This window comes from Osmerus eperlanus, chromosome 17 (assembly GCF_963692335.1).
Source record: "Osmerus eperlanus chromosome 17, fOsmEpe2.1, whole genome shotgun sequence".
NCBI classification, from domain to species: Eukaryota; Metazoa; Chordata; class Actinopteri; order Osmeriformes; family Osmeridae; genus Osmerus; species Osmerus eperlanus.
The window spans coordinates 1690613-1713321 of record NC_085034.1 but is presented as its reverse complement, the minus strand read 5'-3'; the positions used below and the strand labels follow the sequence as shown (position 1 = coordinate 1713321).

Here is a 22709-nt window from a genome sequence, read left to right as displayed (position 1 = left end):
TTAGATGCACTGTCGTGCTGTAATGTCAAAATGGCCTCTCTGAATTTGACAATGAAACATGAGGTTTTCACATGTGATTCTGTGTTCTCCTCCTTTATTTGAATACCAGTGTTTGCCCTGTTTTTGGATGCATTGTTTGTTTGTTCAGTTGGCATAAAAAATAAGTACTTTTAACATGCTCAGGCAAGGATATCCCCAAAATACAAGATGTGATTCACAGGAAGGTAGGTGCACATTGACACTTCTGTCAAACATTACAAAGAAAATTCAATTGTTGTCTGTTTTCTTAAAGTCCACAAGTCAAGGCAAATAAAACACACAAATAAATGTCAAAAGTAACCAGGCATGGCATATAACAAAGTACATCTTAATTCACATTTAAATATGTGTAGGAAAGTGGTACCACTATGCACAGCCCCTCAGAGAACATCTAACTAATCCTTTCATCAGAGAACATCGAATTCATCCTTTCATTCGTACCACAGAATAAAAGGGCTTATTATCCCACAGATAACAAAACAGCCCACTTTTCACATTTGTTTACATCACCGGCCGCCTGGTAAAGGACTTACTAGCAATTGCAATAGGAATTAAAGGTTGACTGCGATGTGACATCATCAGACACAACTGGTTGACTTCCTGCTTCAGTGTCCAAAAACTACAGAGACAAGTGGCAGCATTTGTTTACTTGTTTTTGCCAGTCGGTTCACTGTCCGGGTGCTGGAAGCTGGGGTATGATGATGTCAAAATGTTGAGTCTACCTTGTTAGTACTGAGTTTTTACTGTTTTAACTGCTTCAGTCAGGTTGTACAACCTAATATGGCTTAAACAGTGTATGCGTTGAAAACAGTAGGGACTCTGTGGCAAAGGAGATTCTAAGTTAGCTTTAAAACAAACTAAACTAACTAAACAAACTAACTAAAAATACAACAGCCATGCTTACAGCAATTTAAAGTACATCTCACTCATTCACAATACTTGGCAAGTAAATCAAAGGTGCAAAGAATAAAGTCAATGAAATCACATTTGTTTACAATAATCACTTAAAATTCATTCATTGAAATATTCAGATTTGCTTTAAGTGGGGCAAGTTCTCAACTGGATCATTGGATTTCGATAACTGAACTTGGTCCGACTAGATCGTTCTAAGACTTAAGAGAACGGTGACTCCTAGGTCACATGGTTCCTCCTATGTCACATGGTTCCTCCTAGGTCACATGGTTCCTCCTTGGTCACATGGTTCTCTGTTGAGGTCAAGGGGTTATTTTCACGTCATCAGCTCAGTTTTATTTTTATTTTAAGTGTACAAAAATGTCACATTATGAAATTGTTTTGTTCCCTTTGCCTTGGTGCTACTAAAGGCACTAAACCCTATTTTTATTGGTAATATAGATATGACATTGATGATGCATTTGACGTGTATAGTTTGAACATTGAGTAAAGGTTTGCAGGATGTGCATGCACCATCCAAGCAGATGGACCTGTTTTTTAAGCTATGGCACTGTGCATTTGCACAACAACAATCTTCCATTCTCACAATCTATTATCTGGTAGGAATGTAATGACAACAAATCAGTAAGTACTATAATTGTCTTCCAACTTCATGCTAATGACACGATAACAAGAACCTGGTGGAGCCACATCTTACTTCCCTTCTAAGCGTCTAGTACACTGAAAAACTCAACACAGATCATTAAGGAATGCAGGAAAGGTAGGCTCAGTCGTTGTCCTAACATTCAAACACACAATAAAAATGATGGCATCAATGTTGATCAAGATTAAAGGTCCCATGACATGAAATGTTCACTTTAGGAGGTAACATTAATACGAGTTCCCCTGGCCTGCCTTTGGTCCCTTAGTGGCTAGGAATTTCGATAAGTGTAAACCAAGCCCTGGGTATTCTTCTCCGTCTTTGAGAAAATGAAAGCTCAAACGCTCGGTTTTGAAAATGTTCCTATTGTGACGTCACAATAGGGAAGGTTACCTCCCCTTTCTCTGCTTTGCCCGCACAGAGAAATTGGCCTACCAATTAAAAAAATGAGCTACGACTGTGCGAGCGTGATATTGTTTTTTCCTCGAGACATCATGGCTTGCAAACGACCGAAGCATGGGAGTTAGCCCCGCCTCTTTCTTCCTCATAGCATTTAAAGCTACAGACACAGAAACGGCATGTCCTAAGGAAAGCTCATTGTGGGACTGCTCGTAGTGGCTGTAATTCTGCACCAAGGCTGAATTTCGGGAAAGAGATTTCAGCTACAGTATTAGGGGACCACTTAGGCCTATATAAAAGCATCCAAAAACAGCATGTCATGGGATCTTTAAGTCGAACACAGTTTGATATGGACAGGTGTCCAGCACCTTAAAAGGAAACAAAATGCCACTTCAATGTAATTAAAGACTTTCTAATTTTCTCTCCATTAAGCTACTTGAGAATGCGAGTGCTTTCTCACAAAAATGTCCCAAGAGTCCCTTGTTCACGTCACTGGCAACTTGACGGATGACTCAATCTCCCCATATCAATTATGATATGGTATCTCCCAGTTTTATTTCAATTGCCATTGGATCGTCCCATTAGGCACTCGAACAATAAATTGATCATTTGTAGGCCAGCGTCTGCTGATGAATACAGCACGTGGTGGTCATTTATGATGTTCCCCTTTTGTTTTGACTTTGTGAATATAATTGAATACGAGTACTCTGATCAACATTTGTGTGTTAAAAATGACTAACAGTGCCAACCGACATTTTCCCTTTGGATGAACAAGGTTGTGGGGTTTCAGCTTGGCTGTACAGTGGAACATTCTAGAAGCTTATGTTCAGAAGGTTAAGACTACACCATCTACAGCAGTAAAGCAAAACAACTGATAGCTTCTTGATGTCCTTTGAACAGTTCAAGAACAAAAATCCTTCCGTACAAGCAAAGTACCAAGGCACCTTCTTCAAAATGTTCGCCCTTTCATCTTTTTATCTCTGTTTAGTTCAGTGGTTCAAGCGTCTGTTCAAGCTTCAATGTAAGCGTTGCCTTTTGGTTCAGTATTTCTGTCTGGACTCTCAAGGACCCAGTAGGGGGGTTGGTCCATCTGCTCCATCTGCCCTCATACAGTATGGAGCATGAGGAAGAGCCCATCTGAACAACCCACATTCACACACACACATTCACACACACACACAAACACAGACACGCATAAGCACGCACACACACTTTCATTAGAAATTCACTGAAAGTGTGTAGGGGGATGGGAGAGGATGTGTATTGTCAGGGATGGGGGTTGGCATGGGGAGTCATTCTAATGCTAAGCAAGGAGAGAGGTGGTGGGGGGTGGTGGTGGGGGAGATGGGGGTGGGGTACTGGGAAGAGGAGTGAGGGGTGGTAAAGCCAGGTCTCCAGGGAGGTGCGCATTGTGTATGAACCAACAGATGAACCCTAAAGCAGAACCCCTCTCTCTCTCGTAGCCCTAAACCTCACATCCATCCCTCCAGGCGCCTCCGTCCTCCTGTCCTAACTTCCCCCGTCCTGATGGGGGCAGCGTCCCACACGCATGCGGAGCGTGCCGCTCTTGTGCAGCTGCCAGAGCTGAACAAACTCCTCGGGCATGGCGTGGAACCCGCTGAAGGGCAGGATGTTGTCGTAGTAATGGTGACTGACAGGCTGTTCGTCCAATCCCACGGAGTAGGGCCAGAACCCGTAAGCTGTTACTTCATCACAGAGCCCCAGAGCCAGGCTGACCAGGAAGAGGCCGGTCGACAGACGCTTGGCGTGGACGCCGCGAGCCTTCCAGAACTTTCCCACGCTCCGGAGGAACTCGGGGTTGGCAAAGAGCATGGTGAGGTTGGAGGAGGTGTCCGCCAGAGCGTAGTGCGCCCGCAGGGAGGGGTCGGTCCCTGGTTTCATGGAGAAGGCTGGCATGTAGACGTAGCTGGAGCCGTACACCTTCATGCTCTCTACGAAGGCTTTGCGTGACCACAGAAGGTTCTGGAATCTATATGGGAGGCAGGGATTGAGACGTGTAGGTCAAAATTCACGTTGTCTGTTATGTTTGCTACAGTAAAAACGATTTGATTTTCGAAATATGTTTTTGATTTAATTGATTCAATTACATCATGCATTCCAGGCTAAATCCAAAGATTATCTGCCAATGAGGATCTTTGGACAACAGACTGATCTTAGACAGTCTAACAGTACATGCTCCCCCTCAAAGAGTGAAAGGGCCTATGTCTTGTGTGTGTGTGTGTGTGTGTGTGTGTGTGTGTGTGTGTGTCTGACCAGTACTGTCCTAGTCAGACAAAATCCAACAGGAAACAGCTGGTGTATCTCATGTGTAATAGACAGCATACGCTAGTTGTTAGGGGGATACAAAGGGTCTCTATTTATACACGCAGATACTCTGACACTCATCTCCGCACAGAGAACAAGACAAGCTACTGATGTCTTTTGAAAGCACAAGGATCTGACAGTGAATAAGACGGCTCTGACAGAGAAAAAAGAGTGGAAAGAGAGCGACGGAAATGGGTGAGGAAAAAGAAAGGAATGTAAATGGGGGAAGGGGGAGAAGATGAGACCATTAAGATGAGAGAGAAAAAAGATGGCGACCGTTAACAGTAAGGAATCCGCATAATAGAAATAATGAAGCAGTCCTCCCACAGGGTAACACACACAGTGTTTGATATCAGTACAAACACCCCCAAGAAGACCTAGCACACCCAGGGAGCAGTGGCTGCCCTAGACCATTTCAACTGGGGGGGCAAGCTGGGGGGCCAGAGGGACATTAAACACTAATGTAGTCATATAGTAGTTTTCTTCAGTGCATTGTAGGCATTAAAAGGCCTAATACCATGTCTATAATTATTCAGGCTCTACATTTAGTAGGGCAACAAGGCTTGTTTTCACAGGGGCACTGCCCCCTGCCTAAGCCCCCCCCCCCCCCCCCCCCCGCGTTGAACCGCCCCTGCCAGGGAGAGCTAGCGTACCTCTTCTCGATGATGCTGGGGTTGGCTGTCACCAGGCGGGTCTTGGTCCCCACGTCGTCTAGGTACTGGCTGGACAGAGGAGGGAGGTTACACCTGGGGACACATACGTTGGCGGTTCACTGTAGGTTCATGAAAGGACGTTTTGCTTGTCTTTCTTTTCAATCTAAAATATTTTTTCAACCTTTAGATATTTTGTCAACTTTCACACATCTGTTTTTTCCCTTTTTTTTGAAACTTTGTTTTCAAAAACCTTTTCAAAGCTTTTTTCAAAATATATTTTTCAAACTTGTTTGTCAACACACCTGAGCCTAATACAGTTTCCCTCGCCAGGCTGAAGGAGCTGGAATCACGAGCTTTGTCCTTTGGGCTCAGTGTGGTAATGATGGTATTTACTGCCTCCTCTTGGGTCTAACCCACTTCACCATCTTCAAAACCAACCACTTCAGAAGCAGTTTGAACCAGTCATCCGTCTGACTTTCCCTCCCGTGTCTGACAGCCCTGGTTTTATGTCTTAATGTTCCCCCGGTGGCTAGCAGCATTCTTGTTTTTCTCTCTGTACTTCTTCAACCTCATTTGACACTTTTGCTGTTTCCCTCCCTTTGTATTACTCTCTTCTCTCTCGTTTCTCTCTCTGCAAGTGAGACGGAGGCCGTGTCTGCAAACCCCCTCTTCCCAAACAGACGTGAAAACATTGGGTCTCAGGATCCCAGATGGTTTATGTTCCAGGCCGCTCGTTCCGGCCTGGTCCAGAATGTGGGACTGCCAAATTAAAATATGCAAGGCCACCAGAACAGACAGACCTCCCGTTCTCTTCTCCTCTCTTTCTCTCTCCCCCCCCCTCTCTCTCTCTTTCTCTCTCTCCCTTTTCCCTCACTCTCTTCTCTCTCTTACCGAAAGACAAAGTCGGCCTGGTCGATGTCGCGTCCGCAGCTGCTGTGTTTCAGGACGCCACCGTTCCCGACCACGGCACACTTCCTCAGGGGCAGCGGCAGAGGTGTCCGCTGAGGAGAAGTCAGGAAGTGACATCAACGTGTAACGGGGAAAGACACATCACAGACATCCGGCATCGCTCTATAACTATCTGGGAGTGTTCCAACAGAGGAGGGTGTTGTTTCCCGGTTTGCTACTACTGGTGTTTGAGTTTGTATCAACTCACTCACACACTCGGCAATAACGGCAACAACAACAAAAATGAACGAACTCGAGACTTAGTGTCTCCTACAACACTTATCAAATTGCTTCAGATGTACACATGTTCCTAAGAGATAGGACAAGCTTGTTGGTTTGTGAGGCCCTCTGGCTCAGACATGTATGTGTGTGTGTGTGTTTAGCAGGTTAGTACTTGGTGTAAGGAGTTGGCGAGATAGACGTACCAATGGATGGATGGAAACAACTGCACTCATTATTCCCCTTGGAACACCACACACACACACTCACACACTCACACACACACACTTACACACACACACACACACACCTCTGTGTGTGCCCAGGGTCTCCACTGGAGCGTGAAAGAGAGTTGAGCCAGGAGACACACTCCCCTGCTCACAGAGTGGACCTTAGACGGGACCCTGACAGGGAAGGTCGTGGTTGCAGTGGGGACAGTAATTCATGTTACACATATGGTCGAGTCATTCATTCAATTGGTCATCATACTTATTTTTCTCCACATACTTTTATGAAATAAACCCTATGGACTACATGATGCACATGAGGGAACTAAAATGAAAGACAATAATTAAGATGAGAGCTGATCACAGTCTCGCTGTGTTCAAAGCATCTCAATTAGACAGCGAACCCATTATTGGCCCAGTTCTTTCGAAGTGGGCACTGCCAGTTTCCACTGTGTGGTCAGAAGGTCCTTGTGTCTGAGCTGGGAAGGCACAGCCGGTTCCTGTTATCAAGGCAGGCCGTAGAAACCCAGACCTGCAATCAGCATCCTGGCACAAACTGGAAGGTAAGTGAAGTAGCGGCACGGTGCCAAAATCTGAATGGGGAAATGAAAATGTGTGTGCCTTCCTGGGTGTGTGTGTGTGTGAGGGTGGGAGGGAGTGCAAAACGAGAGGAAGAGAGAGAGAGAGAGAGAGAGAGAGAGAGAGAGAGAGAGAGAGAGAGAGGAGAGAGAGAGAGAGAGAGAGAGAGAGAGAGAGAGAGAGAGAGAGAGAGAGAGAGAGAGAGAGAGAGAGAGAGAGAGAGAGAGAGAGAGAGAGAGAGAGAGAGAGAGAGAGAGAGAGAGAGAGAGAGAGAGAGAGGGATAGCACAGGAGGTATAATTTCTAAGCTTTTAATTGGGGGGAAAAATAACAAGAGAGAAAGAACATTCTCTCTTGAAGTCTCTATTGTCAGGGTGTCTGTAGGCTGTAGCCATCTAATCAACCATGAGGTCACGACACAGATTTTACAACCTTAGCACAGACACAACTCCCTCTATCCCCCCTCCCCCCAGACACACACCCTTCTCATGTACTATGTTCTAATTTCCTAGTTTATGTGCAGGGTCATTACAACCTGAAGGATGTAAAATCCTGGTCAACATAAATCTCCCAATGAGGCTGTAGACTAGCAACCACATTGAAGACAATTGTTGTCTTTCCGTTCTCATTACGGCTCTCTCTCTCCCTTTCCTCTCTCGTTCTCTCTCTGCGCTCGCTCTGTGTCTCTCTCTCTCTTTCTCTCTCGTTCTCTCTCTCGTTCTCTCTCTCTCTCTCTCTCTGTTGTTGATGGTTTGATGTTGGGGTTTTTCTGGCCCCACTCATCTCTCATCCATCCACACATCAATGCACCATCAACCCCCCCCAACCCCCTCCGCACACACACACATATACAACCCTCAACCACACACACACACATGAATATACATAAATATATGTATACTGTAAATAAACATATAGATATATCATTTATATAAACATGCATATTCAGCACACCCCTACACAGTTAACTCTGTCACATTCACGTGAAGCAGTATTGGGTGAGGGCTGGAGGCCCTGGGATCACTAGCTGCAGTATTGGTTCGGTTTTCATAATGATTCACTTTTCTTGTTTTATCACAACTAGGCCTGGCTCCAGGGTGAACTGTTTTCCTAGCTAGTAGTGACCTAAGGAGTAATCATTTTCCACCAGTGCCATCTGTTCTCAGTTCCTCTTGGCTGATCATCTAGGAAGAGGCTAGAATCCCCATGAGACACGAAATGGACAGTGGGAGTCTTGTTACATTGGAATGTATAACTGTGATTTATGTAAGAACTGTCCATCTTGTCATGCAGATAGCGTGTATGTGGTTGATCATGTCAGAATGGTGTGGGCCATATCATTTTTTTTATAAATATGATATATTATAATTATATAAGAAATGTTAAGATATAACCATGGCATAGGGCTGAGTTGAGTTTGGACTGTTAAGAAACTGTGCAGAGGAAAAGGCTCTGTGCCAGCGTGTGGTGAATAACCTTGACAGAATTTGACCAACTTGAAACTTGACAGTTGGTGTGATGGTGTGGTCACCCAGCATAGTATGTACACACACGCAAATGCAAACACACACAAGCACACCAATGCCAGGACCTACCTTCACAAAGAGAGGGTAGGTCTCGTTATTGACGGTGTGTGAGTGATACAGCTCCCCATCATACCACAGCACCTTCCCCATGGGAGAGTTGTCTTTGGTCACGGCAAACATCCTTCTTGGCTCACAACATTCAGTCAATAGCTTCCTGTGAAACCAGAAGTACAGCAGGGGGCCGTTATAACAATTGCATCATGAGGCCTACTGTGTGGATTTGGGGGAAGTCAAATTAGATAAATAATTTAAATAAACAGCTTGGTTGAATAATACGTGATTATGCAGGGGAAATCATTCTGGGAAATACAGTTGCAATCCCTCTTGACCTAAATCACAGTTTTAATGTAATATTGCGATCGTTTCACAGAAAGTGTGGCCTGTTTTTAGGAGGCTTACTCATTGCCAATTTAGGAATCTAACACAGTTTCAATGTAGGTTATCAAAAAACACCGTAAATAACGGAGCTACAGAGCAAAATTAAAAGTCTAAATGTAAATATCTATCAGCGAGATTCTGTTACCAGATCCACTTGCGTGTCTGGTAACCATGGACACACAACCCAATAGTTTCAGTGCAACCTTCAAAACTTGTGTCTAATCTGTGCATCCTTTCAAACACACTGCGATGTCATTAATCTGAAGCTTTTATTCCGCAGGTGTTGCGTTCAGCGCATTATTCTAATAGGCTTTCCCTCCTGCTTTGTCTGTGCTGCTATATTGCATGGAAATATGATTTGATTCGAGGTATCTACCCCCCCCCCCCCCCCCCCACCCGCGTGCCCTAGAGATCCAGTGATCCGAATGGGGAGACAGGTGGATCACTTTTGGAAACCAAATAAAAATGTAAATTGAAAATCCTAATAATAATAATACATTTAACTACAAACAAAATCATTGTTTATTAATCAAATAATAAATGACCATAGTTCGATATGGTTTACCAAATACATAGGGCTACCCATTAATAAAATATGATTGTGGAAAACGTGATTTTTTTTTATCGGATAACATGTTACAACGGAAAATGAAGGGGACCCCACCTGTACAGATCTATGCCTGTCTGGTTCTTCTGCCATACTTGCCCCTGTCGCAAAACCTCGTCCACAATCTCTTTATCGCCGGGGAGTCTGTAGACCGGGAAAATGTATAGCCAGCAGAGCACCAGTACACACAGAGCGATCCAAACCGAGAGCTTGCTCTTGTGGCATTTCACCAACATCTTTCCTGCGTGTGGCCGAACCACAATCGGCCCATTCAAATTAATTGAATCTGGTGAAAAACGCCGCTGGCTTCGTTGTGACGTGGCCTCTCCGTTAGCGAGCCTGCGTGGGAGCTTCTATTTAGAGATTGAACGTCATACTGTCTCATTTTGAAGGGTGGACAATGAATGGAAATGCGTATGTTTAACCCCGATTCTTCCGCGCGCTGAATTCCTTAATATTGCGCACAGCCGCTTCTGAAATCAATGCCTGAACATGTTTCGAAGCCTATAGTGCCGTTATCCGGGCGCCACACAGGCTACATGAACCTAAACACGATGTCTGCCGTGGGTTGCTGGAATCCTCCGCTTTCGTCTTGCTGCATCACCGACCTCCTCTGCATCCCCTCCGTGTCCCCTGCAGTCATCCACCTCGCCACCACCGGTCTAGTGAGAAATCGCTGGCCTGTCTCAGAAGCAAACTCATCCCTTGTTTCGGTCTCTAACAGTTCACAGTCTGCCTGTCCGTTCTCCGCAACCAGCTATCCCCCCCCCCCTCCTTTCCTCTCCTTTCCTTTCTCCTTGTGTTAGCGGGTGGGATTTTGGGGCCGTGCAAGTGTTGGTTGCGCGCAAACCATTGAGTGTCTTTCTCTCTCTCTCTCTCCCCCCCCACTCCCTCCTCCTCTCTGAACGTCCCCCTTTCTGTATCTGTGGAACAAAGTGCTTCTTGTCCTGCTGAGTGGCTGCATGTGCTTCATGCGCCGTTTGCATTGGCTGTCGTTGTACGGTGAAAGGCTGCCCCCTTTTGAGGCCGTTCACCAACGGCAGCGGAGACCAGGTATACGTTTGGCAGACGCTTGGACGAGGCAAATGGCGGGAGGGTTTTCTGCTGGACATTGTAGCGACCAAATCTACCATTAATGAAGTGTAAAATATCTCATCATTCTTAACAGACGTAGGTTTCCCCAGGCCACTTTTGTGCAGACTGGACAGGATGCTTGCATTGACTGCCATCTTGTGGTCAAAATATACATTCCTATAAAAAAGGGGGGGGGGTGGGGAACGCACGGCCAGTAAAAAACGAAGAAAAATTGCGCTTTATATTCCTTATCTGTAGGCCTACGTGGCGTTGGATGAAGCGTCTGCTAGATGGATAAAATGTCAACAGCCGTTTAGAAATCGACTTTTTTTAACGTGTTAAAACTCTGTCTCCATCTTGTGGGCTGTTTATAAAATACACAATCGAGTTGTGTACAAACGGGTAAGACAAAACATCACTGGCCAGAATAGACAGTTTCGTCAAATTAGTGTGCAGTAAAAACAACAACAACAACATAAAACTGTTCGGTCACAAGCAAACACTAAAATAATCGAGATCCAATTCCGATTTGAACACGTCCCCTTCTCCTCACATCAACTGACCTTTCACAGATATGGAGTCAGAAGACTTTGTCCAAATCAACCTCTGGATGTATCTGCCACGTTAGCCTGCATGCGGCTATGCTATTCAATAATGCAGACTGATATATTTAGTTTGGGGTGCCATGACTGATGGGGTATGCGTGCCATGTCGTGCCCCTGCCCTTCCCATCCCTGTGGGGGAACCCTGGATCAAGGTTAGACACCAGGGCGGAGATGCCCCCCTGACAGAGCGCTTGAACTGAGACAGCTGTTCCATACAGCTATGAAACACAGGGGGGTCCATTGTTAGACCTGCACTTGTGTGTGTGGTGTGTGTGAGAGTCTTTGTCACATTCATAAACAACTAAAAATAACATCAAAAGCAAACCAGGCCTCTGCTGTGCTGAAAACTACACGTTGGCACATTTTAAAAGGTCAGGTTTGATGTGTTGTGGACTTTGCTTTAAATCCCTGTGGGGTTCAAGACACGTCCTACTGTACTTTACAGTGGCAACTGTGAAAACGAATGAGTCTCAGAGAACAGGTGGTGATAAGCTCTTGTCCAACCATTACGACCAGGGCATGTCCTCACAAACCCATTGTCTCTCCGTCTGTCAGTCAGACCCCCCACCCCCTCCAACCTGAACCCGGTTCATTTGATTTGATCCACAAGCCCTTTAGGGGAGACCTGTGGTACCACTGCATTGAGTTTTCTGCTTCCTATACGAAACAGTAACGACAGGAGAAAGTGCATGGTGAACAAGTCTAAGATAGCTGTGTCAGATTGTGTTTGTGTGAGAGAGCAAAGTGTGTGGCAGAGAGAGAGAGTATGTGTGGTTTGAGTGTGTGTGAGCTTGTTTGTGAGTGGAGGAAAAGGAGGGTTTTAGGTTGCAGCAGAAATAGCTCCTCCACCTGCTGAGGATGGCACACAGGCAACGATGACAGAACATTTGTTTTACCCTCCATCCCTCCTCCATATTGTTAATCTCTCCTGCTACCCCTCCACCCCTCTCCCTCTACCCCTCTCCGGCTGCCCCTCTACTGCTACCCTCCTCCAACTACCCCTCTCCCTCTACCCCTCTCCTGTTACCTCTCTCCTGCTACCCTCCTCCCTCTACCCCTCCACCCCTCTCCGGCTGCCCCTCTACTGCTACCGTCCTCCAACTACCCCTCTCCCTCTACTCCTCTCCGGCTGCCGCTCTCCTACTACCCCCTTCAACTACCCCCTCCAACTACCCCCTTCAACTACCGCCTCCAACTACCCCCTTCAACTACCCCCTCCAACTACCCCCTCCAACTACCCCCTCCAACTACCCCCTCCAACTACCCCCTTCAACTACCCCCTTCAACTACCCCCTCCAACTACCCCCTCCAACTACCCCCTCCAACTACCCCCTTCAACTACCCCCTCCAACTACCCCCTCCAACTACCCCCTCCAACTACCCCCTTCAACTACCCCCTCCAACTACCCCCTCCAACTACCCCCTCCAACTACCCCCTTCAACTACCCCCTCCAACTACCCCCTCCAACTACCCCCTTCAACTACCGCCTCCAACTACCCCCTTCAACTACCCCCTCCAACTACCCCCTCCAACTACCCCCTCCAACTACCCCCTTCAACTACCGCCTCCAACTACCCCCTCCAACTACCCCCTCCAACTACCCCCTCCAACTACCGCCTCCAACTACCCCCTTCAACTACCCCCTCCAACTACCTCCTCCAACTACCGCCTCCAACTACCCCCTTCAACTACCCCCTTCAACTACCCCCTCCAACTACCCCCTCCAACTACCCCCTTCAACTACCCCCTCCAACTACCCCCTCCAACTACCCCCTCCAACTACCCCCTTCAACTACCCCCTCCAACTACCCCCTCCAACTACCCCCTTCAACTACCCCCTCCAACTACCCCCTCCAACTACCCCCTCCAACTACCCCCTTCAACTACCCCCTCCAACTACCCCCTCCAACTACCCCCTTCAACTACCCCCTCCAACTACCCCCTTCAACTACCCCCTCCAACTACCCCCTTCAACTACCCCCTCCAACTACCCCCTCCAACTACCCCCTTCAACTACCCCTCTACACCTCTCCTGTTACCCCCCTGCTGCCTCTCTTCAACTACCCCTCAATCCTTCTCCCACTACCCCTCAATCCTTCTCCCACTACCCCTCAATCCTTCTCCCACTACCCCTCAATCCTTCTCCCACTACCCCTCAATCCTTCTCCCACTACCCCTCAATCCTTCTCCCACTACCCCTCAATCCTTCTCCCACTACCCCTCAATCCTTCTCCCACTACCCCTCAATCCTTCTCCCACTACCCCTCAATCCTTCTCCCACTACCCCTCAATCCTTCTCCCACTACCCCTCAATCCTTCTCCCACTACCTCTCTGCCCCCTCTCACTTCCCCCGTTCAATAATAGGGTGGTATCACAGCACTCTGACTCATTAATATAAAAATAAAGACACTGTTTAAATTCTTTATAGAGTGATACTTCATACACCGTTACGCTATGTGGTAAACCTTTTTCAATGGTCAACCGGTTTTTACTTACGTTATTAACAGATTATCAGTGAGCTCTAGACAGCTGACTCATATCACAGGTTGTTTGCTGGTTAGAGAGGGTGTTGGAAAACCGTCTTTGCCGTTCTGTTTCCTATGTGAGCTGTGATGCCTGTCTGAATGACAGGCAGAGGCACGGGAGGTGAGACTGTGGAGGAGGTTTAAAAGCATTGCTGTGTCATGTGGTGACAGGCTGACATACCAGGCGTCCTCCTCATTACCGCATGCTTTATTACCTGTCTGAAGGGAGAGAGCACAGACCCCTGGGGAGCACCTGGGTGGATCACAAACACCACAGTCTGGTTAGACCAGGTAAGAGCGAGATCAGGATTCAGTTGGGCCTAGCCGGGGGTTTGTGTGAGAGTTTTGTCAGACATGGAACTTTGCAGAAGTTTTCATTTTTTATTAATTCAGTGTTTTATTTTTCTTATTAGTTGATGTTGTTTATTATTCTTGAATTTTTAATCTTTTTTTGTTTTTACAAAGGAACACAGTGGTTCAAAAGTCCCATTGTCACATTGACCCATGGAGGAGGTTGACATAGGTCTATGTAGGCCTACAAACATACATGTTACATTTGGCAATCTTTGTAAAACCTGCCAGACATTAAAAATGTTTCTAAAAATACATGGCCTTACCCTAACAGGACGCACGTCCAATGCTGCTTGAGAGTGAGTGTGCTTGCAGCAGTAACTGTGACATAAGAGCATTAAGTAAATGTAAGGCTGTCATTTTATGATGCGTCTGAATTCAATTCTTGCCCCACAACACCTGTGTGAAGCAACAGGAGCTTGTCGTCTCTGACGACGCCATAACGGCAGTGGTCATGATGTTATTATTACATTTCTCCAGCTTTGTCTCTGGAGGTGATGTTTCATCCATGGCATCCCGCCAGCACATTCTTGGGCCCCGACTCTATAACTGCTGTCCACTCTCTGAGCTGCCCACACAAAACCCTCCCATTGTCTCCAGCGTCTGTTGTTTCACAGGCTTCACCAAGTTACAGGTAATTCAGACCGGTTTATTTAAACTTATCTTTTGAGTTTTTTCTCTCATGAAGTAACTTGAGTTGATTTACACTGAAAGTATGTGTTTTATGATGTTTGGGTGTCGTGATTTCAGGATTGTTTCAGGGTCAGGTAATTCAAAAAGGCTTGTGACTTGAAACGTCAGTTGAGCTGTAGAAGAACAGCTTTATAAATTCAATTTTTCCTCCCTCCAAGGTTTCAAAATGGCCGATGAGTGAGTATTGTTATCTGAGACAATAGGCCTGCTTGTAAATTAATAATGCACATATCTTGTTATTTCTTTAATGTTGCACTCATAATACATGCCAGTGTTTTTAAATATGTTTACTTTATGTAACAAAACAGTGGACCTATTGTCTTGAGATGACAAGCCATTTGAGTTTTTCAACCACAAGTTGTACGATGTAACAGCTTTCGAATATTATACTTTTCAAGTACAGTTTCTGTAGTAACAACAGCTTTTAAAATGTTCAGAAAGTTTTTCTTGTAACAGCATTTGAAATGAATATTCTACAGTGGCAATAGTAACAGCTTTTGATATGGATCTTGTGATTGACATAATCCCTAACAATTCCGTCGAGCTGCTGTTAGTCATTGTAAGCTAAACCAAAAGATGCTGGTACTGGCTGAGGGATTTAATGCTGTTGTGTCCTGGTTTTAATCCCTGCGTCGAAGGAGGAGATCCTGGAGTCTCAATGGCAACTGCTCGTATTAAATGACTTCGTTCCTCAATAGGATTACAGAAAATGTTTACACTAACATATGTATGTCTGTTTCTCTCAATGTTTGTTTTTCCATTTTTGTGTATTTCCATAAACATTTTATATTTGCAGTGAGGTAAGCAATTTTTATTTTATACATTCAACCCGCCATGTCTGATATTTTATGTTGTATTGAAATATTGACTGTGGCCCACGAATTAGAACTAGGTTCATTCAATTCTCCTTTAAATAACGCAATACTAGTTCTCATAGATATGCGCATTGTCAATATTTTAACCAGTCCTTACGTTTTCACCAACGTAGGAAGTTTACCATCCCAAACCAATGAATCCGAAAATGGACAAGGTGAGCCAGCTGTGATTTAAAGTGTTAATTCTCTCCAAACTGAAAGAGACGTGACACAGCCGCGTGCCGTGGTGGTGCCATGGCACGCGGGCAAGGTCAGGAAGGTTGGCACTTCACCGTTATCGCCTGTTAAGCTGCAGAGGGCCAGCATTGTCGAGAGTTTTTCCCCTGAGTATTTGCTAATAATAATCCACCACCCTCTGTATCTCCATTGCAGACTATACAAGGATTATAGTGTAAAGCTATCTCTGGAAAAAAAAACTACTTTAAAAGTTACTCAATAAACAATAATTTATTGTTTCAAGTCACGAAAGCTGAACCCTAGAATAAGACTCAAGCATTGAGACTGCTGCGATGTGAGATTGTTAGATGTAACAAGTTATGTTTTCGTTACATTCACCATGAAACTAACGTTTTGTTTCGTCAACAGCCGAAGTCGAAGATATCGGCTTCGCGTAAACTCTCCCTCAAAGTGAGTCACAATAATAATCCTGGAAAAAGAGTTATTCGTATTTAACTGGAAATATTTAGACTGGACAAGCCCCACTTTCTCTGGAACACGCCTACTTTGACCCATCATCTTCTTATCCAATCAGATCTTGCTCCTGACAAGGGCGATGGAGGAACTGGAGAGGGAGATTCAGGAGAGGAATGAAGAAAAAGTGCGCTACATCGGAGAGAAACTGCCCCCTCTGCAGCTCTCTGGATTGTCATTGGAGGAGCTCCAGGTGAGTGACAAGGGAGCTTACCAATCAAGTCAACACATGGACTTCAAAACCTCCCCGTTAAGCCCTCCAAAAGGATTGAAGGAATTATTATTGACACCATGATATGTTTCACGTTTGTTTACATAGGCTCTATGCAAACAGCTTCATGGAAAAATTGATGTGGTAGATGAGGAGAGATATGACTGTGAAGCCAAAGTGAACAAGCACAATAAAGATGTAAGTCTTCAACCGAACACTCCCATTGTTGAATGCAGCATTGGATATCTAATTCACGAAATATCAGACACCATTACTACCTTCCAGGGACTTATGTTTCATGATCCCTTTTTTAAAATGGCAAATATGTCCCTATATATATATATATATATATATATATATATATAGGGACATAATATAGGGATTATATATAATCCTTATGTTATATATATATAATCATATTTAACGACAGCATCCTCAGTTATTCTAAAAAGCTACCATCATATAGCACCCTTCCATCCATTAACCTATTTATGTGTATTTGTGTCTTTTCAATTCTTCGTCAAAATCATAAAACAAATCATCATGGAACCAACAAAGATCCACGAGTTGAAACTGAAGGTCCAGGATCTGGGGGGGAAGTTCAAGAAGCCGGCGCTCAGGAAAGTGCGTGTCTCTGCGGACGAGATGATGAGAGCCCTGCTCGGCTCCAAACACAAGGGGTCCATGGACCTGAGGGCCAACCTCAAGTCTGTCAAGAAGGAGGACGTCAAACAAGGAGACAAGGTACCCGCCGCCGGCAGAGCATCTAACCTTCCAGTTGTAAAAGCTTTTGTTTGTGTTTACATTTACATTTAGTCATTTAGCAGACGCTCTTATCCAGAGCGACTTACAGTTAGTACAGGGACATTCCCCCCAAGGCAAGTAGGGTGAAGTGCCTTGCCCAAGGACACAGCGTCATTAGGCACGGCCGGGAATCGAAACGGCGACCTTCTGATTACTAGCCCGATTCCCTAACCGCTCAGCCACCTGACTCTAGATGCCACGTTTGAGGTGGTATCTAAACACGCTGGGTTTTGTCGTTTTGATTGCTAGAGTCAAAACATGTTTATCCTCTCCCTTCTCTTAGGTTCTGACTTCTGAGGTGGGTGACTGGCGTAAGAATGTTGAGGCCATGTCAGGCATGGAAGGCCGCAAGAAGATGTTTGACACCAGCGGCCAGTAAGCCCTGCGGCAGTCCGACACGAGGGAGAACGAGGGAGGAAGGAGAGGCAGAAGAGGAAGAAGAGGAGGATTTTTTAAGCGAGTAGTTTTTCCTGATATATGGTTATTGCAACAATTATAACCATAGACTTGCCAAATGCGCATGTTTTAGCATGTCATCATTAATTTGAATCTGTTTAAACAACATTTTATTAAGGTCAAAAATATTTGTATGATTTATTTTCATAATTCATAAGCCTGTTACTCACTGCACCCTGGAGTAACAGAAAATGTCAGTCAGCAGGGAAGATAAGATGATGATTATTAAATTTCTTAATCCCATTAAGGTTTTATGTATTTTATTGTGTCACACCAAGAACTTTACCAAAAATGTAATGTCAATCCATAGGCAGACTGACACTGCTAACAGTTGTGAATTCCATTTGTGAATTCCATTTGTGAATTCCATTTGTGAATTCCATTTGTGAATTCCATCATATATTAATCGGTGCAACTGCAGAATGTAAAGCTATCCTGAATGCATGTAAATGCCATTTTGTCATAAGCAACAAATCATGTGGCACCAAAAACCCACTTAAAACCATAGACAATAATATAAAGTTGGAATAGGTATTTATAATGACGTATTGTATGTTTTATTATGCACATCTTAAATAAATGGTCAAATATGGTTACAGATTAGGTTTGTCACGGGAATCTCCAAAAGTTTTTTTCTTCATAACACCAATTGTGTAGTCTGGGCGGGAAGAGTAGGACTCTATGGATTAATAAATCTGGATTATACACTATGTAGTTGAAAAGATTGGGTGGGGGGTGGAGATGAAAATTGAGTAAAAAAAATAAATAAAAAAAAAAACCCTGATGAACTTTCCAAATGATGACAGGCATGGAAAAAGTGAAAAACGTAGCAATGCTGCTTGGAGAACACAGACGAGACATTCAAACCCCAAGGCTCCTTCATTCTCTCTTGTGGGTTCATATCGCTCTTGCCATGGAAGTACTTATCAATATGCGAATTCATCTCACAGAAACACAACATCGCAGTCTGAGAAATGACAACGTTCAGCCCAACGACATGCAGGCAGATGATTGGGTGAAACAAATGCGTTTCTGGGACTTGTCAACAGATGGTGAATCTTCCACAGGGTTCCCTCACATTCTCTGTATGTATATTTAGAGGCTGTTGTTCTCTGTGGCTAACTCAACCTTGAACAGAAACACCTATGAAGCTTGTACGCAGAAGACGAGTCTGGCTTTTGTCCCTCTCTGTCAAGTCATGCGGAATATGAAAGGCATACAGGGGGTCAACAATAGGTTGCCGTCCTGCTGGAGATATGAAGCGAGTGTTGGAGAGGGTGTACGGTGAGGGGGTAGGTGTGTGTGCGGACGTGTCGACAGGTTTATGGCTCGCCCAAAGTTAGGCTATGCTTGAGGGTCTTCACCCCCTCCACCAACGGTCTATTCACAGTGGCTTCTCTGCATGCTCCTAATGAATGCTTCCCACATGCCGTCCTAATGCGCCTGGGTTTGAATGTGTGTGTACGTGTGTCTCTGTGTGTGTGTATGTGTGCCAAGCTGGTAGCCATGCTGATAAGATGAAAAGTAAATTCCTTGGCCGTCCTTGTTATAACCTTTTCAACGTGACCTAGGAACCTTTCATATCACACAACACTATTAAAATAAAACAGTGACAAGTGATTTCAGGGATGTGTTCCACAAGTCTAAAGCCTCAGATTGCGTTGCTGGACTGTTCCACTGCGTTCGAACTGTAATCATGGGTTGCAGCCACATGATGGCAGTCTGCAGTTGTGTTAGTCACTGGGCTTCTTTAGGTATCACTGCAGAGAACAATTGTAATAAAATAACTAAATACAGTGTGTGTGTGTGTCAGGTCTGTATCTCTAGTATGGTGTTCGAGGTGCTTGGTCACCACCTGCTGAAGTGGATCATCAAGTCCAACTACCAGGGCCTCCCTCTCCCCTGCGTCAAGAGTATTATCAGACAGGTACGACACACACACACACACACACGTGCCCCTGTCCTATACACCATCACACACATCACACAGATCCCTGTCCTGTACACCATCACACACAATTGTAATAAAATAACTAAATACAGTGTGTGTGTGTGTCAGGTCTGTATCTCTAGGGGTAGAAGAAACCGTATTTCCTGAATGTGGAGTGGAGCCTGACAAATAAACAATTACATGAGAAACCTTGGGTTTATTTCAACAATGCAATGACCCCCGAAAGTTAGAATGAGAGATTTACTCTTCCATGAATACTGGAGTTGAGTGTACGCTTTTGTATGTGTGTGTGGGAGTCAGGTGGCTGAGGGGTGAGGGTATCGGGTTAGTAATCTGAAGGTTGCCGGTTCGATTACGGCCGTGTGCCAAATTACGTTGTGTCCTTGGGCAAGGCACTTCACCCTACTTGCCTCGGGGGAATGTCCCTGTACTTACTGTAAGTCGCTCTGGATAAGAGCGTCTGCTAAATGACTAAATGTAAATGTTATGCTGTAACTTTCTAGTTGGCGCTGAAAATGGCTGCCTAGGTAGGCTCTCCTGCCAAAGTAAATTCCTTGTTTGTGCAAACTTTCATGGCGAATAAACACCAATTCTGATTCTGATTCTGAAATGTAATGTGTGTGTGTGAATGTGAGTGAGAAATGGAGAGAGTGAGTAAGAGAAAGAAAGAGAGAGAGAAGGACAGATAAAAAGAGTACAGGTGTGTGTTGCATGACTTAACTTTGAGTAAACTGAACATGTTTGATGACATTATTATTAAGATTTTCATCAGCAGCTGCGATGTCAGGGGAGAATAGAGAGGGTAACCTGATTCCAGGGTTCCTGCCTGCAGGGATCTTAAGCACATGGGGCACACAAAGGTTCATATGAACACAGGTTTGGACAAGAAATCACTCACAATCCCTTTAACTGTTTAGATTCAGCATACATACAGCATGTATGATAAAGGCCATCACATCCAACAGACTTTCCAGTGTCAAATCATGAATATAGAAGATATGGATAACGTATATACTCAGGCCTCTGTTGAGATGTGTGTGTATGAGATTCAGAGAGAAGGGGCACTTGCCTGTGTGTGTGTGTGTGTGTGTGTGTGTGTGTGTGAGAGAGAGAGAGAGAGAGTCTGGGTTTCTCAAGAGTGGTTTCTGGGCTGTTTCATCAGTGCTCTGTGAGAAGGCAGCGGGGGGCTGGTGTCACGAGGCCACGTTCTGATCGAGTCTGTCACACCCACACATCCCCAACCCCTGTCAGCTGCAGTTCTACTTCAGGGGTGTATGTCGGAGAACCCCCTAGAGATCGCCAGGGTACTAAGGACATCTTGTGAGGTGGGTGGAACTGAACCCAGTTTACAGATGGTCAGATTGTATAGTGGATTTTGAGCTTAGTTCTGCCAATCTGCAACGATTTTATCGTTGTGGTTGTGTATATGTGCATGTGTGTATGAGTGTGTGTATGCGTGTATGTATGTGTTTGTGTGTGTGGATGGATGTGTGTGTGTGGCTGTGGGGAGTGTGTCTGCCTGCTTCTATTTGCATGAGAGCCGCAAGTAAGCATTCATTATTAAAGATGGTAAACACCAGATAGTGAGTTTAATCATTCCATATTGACCTTCCCTTTCTAATGGCTTGTCCTGTACTCTGTGGGTGGAAACAGAAGCCAGATGCACTTCTTTACAGTATTTATCACATAACTCTGTTTAGACTTGGGCCGAGGCCAATAGCCAGACTCACAAACCAGCAAGGACCAGGGATTCTCCTATACATATTTTTAGTATACAGGGGAAAATAAGACACAAACATGCATTGCTGACTGGCTGTGTCTGTAACCCTGCAACATTACGAACCAACGCTAGCCTTCCTCTCTGAAAGGCACAGTCAGCATTTCTCTTTCTCCTCCCCCATCTCTCCTGGTGTTTAGGAGGTAATCTGCCTGGCGCCTTTGCCCGGCCCCCAGCCGCCTCCCTCCCACCCTAATTGATCGCTCTAAGGCTGGGGATGGGCAGGGGGAGGGGGAAAAGGTATCGACCTGTACAAGAGAGGCACGGGAGGTCAACGAGATGCATCCATTAAAGATTTCTCCCCACGTTTATCAGAGGACAGTTGAATGATGGAGCCTAAGAGAGAGGTCGATGAAGACCTACCTCTGTAACGATCGCACCTCAGCAATTTCATAGATGGCAGAGAATCAACAGTGTATTTCCTCATGGACTTATTTATAACAACTATAAATTTGCAGGGAAATTACAGCAGTGTGATACTACAATACCCAACCCAACCTTTGACCCCAATCGCGACCTGACCTGCGAATGGACCCACAAACAGACCAGCAACCAGACTTCACAGGAAAAACAAGTGGTTTTCTGAAGTGGTTGTTGACTGGTATTATATTCTCTCACAGATATTTATTGAGTCATTTTTTAGGTAAAAAGTTGCTGGGAAAATATTCATGTTGTGAGCTACAGTGTCCTGCCTCTCTCCTTCACAACAACAACCTCTGACCTCACTACAGCCTAGGGTGCAAGGATGATACAGGCGGTGTTCATAACCGGTGAGTCATCTTAAGATCCAACAAGATCAAAAGTACCTCGAATCATTTATGATTCATGAAAAACAGGCATTTGAAAGAAGCCATTCATGATTAAAAAGAATGTCTCCTTGACTATAACGCTTTTGGAGTTTACATAAAGTTGCACTGTTCAGTTCCAAACTCTGGATCAGTTCACATCTCAAATACTGTGAGGAATACCAAAAGAAGGTGGAGTTCTCTAGAGACCTTGTCATGTGAAGATATATTCAAGGTACTAGACAGCATTCATTCTAGCGAGTGGGTATTGAAATATGCGCTTCAAAAGAAATCCACTGGGACGGAACAGTGGGGACAGCCAACAGTGAGTCTAGAACCTGTGACTTTTTATGCATTTTAGCAGATAATTAATACAGAGCTGAGGGGGATAGATAGAAA

General features: G+C 44.9%; 2 protein-coding genes across 2 annotated transcripts in view; one reads left to right on the top strand and one right to left on the bottom strand.

The window, feature by feature from the left end:
* LOC134037496 (troponin I, slow skeletal muscle-like) overlaps positions 1-18398 on the top strand; it is a 47902-nt gene extending 29504 nt beyond the window's left edge. Inside the window, exons 2-7 of the mRNA XM_062482796.1 lie at positions 15757-15791; positions 16222-16263; positions 16388-16519; positions 16646-16735; positions 17096-17281; positions 17625-18398. Of these exons, the coding sequence (XP_062338780.1) occupies positions 15771-15791; positions 16222-16263; positions 16388-16519; positions 16646-16735; positions 17096-17281; positions 17625-17720 (567 nt within the window). The 5' untranslated portion in view covers positions 15757-15770 and the 3' untranslated portion in view covers positions 17721-18398. The remainder of the gene's footprint in view (positions 1-15756; positions 15792-16221; positions 16264-16387; positions 16520-16645; positions 16736-17095; positions 17282-17624) is intronic.
* st8sia1 (ST8 alpha-N-acetyl-neuraminide alpha-2,8-sialyltransferase 1) lies at positions 73-10435 on the bottom strand. The gene is made up of 5 exons (XM_062482795.1): positions 9569-10435; positions 8536-8680; positions 5860-5969; positions 4969-5061; positions 73-3980 (listed from the first exon to the last, which is right to left on the bottom strand). The coding sequence occupies exons 1-5, from the start codon at positions 9745-9747 to the stop codon at positions 3500-3502; spliced, it is 1008 nt and encodes a 335-aa protein (XP_062338779.1). The 5' UTR covers positions 9748-10435; the 3' UTR covers positions 73-3499.
* Positions 18399-22709: the final 4311 nt, after the last annotated feature.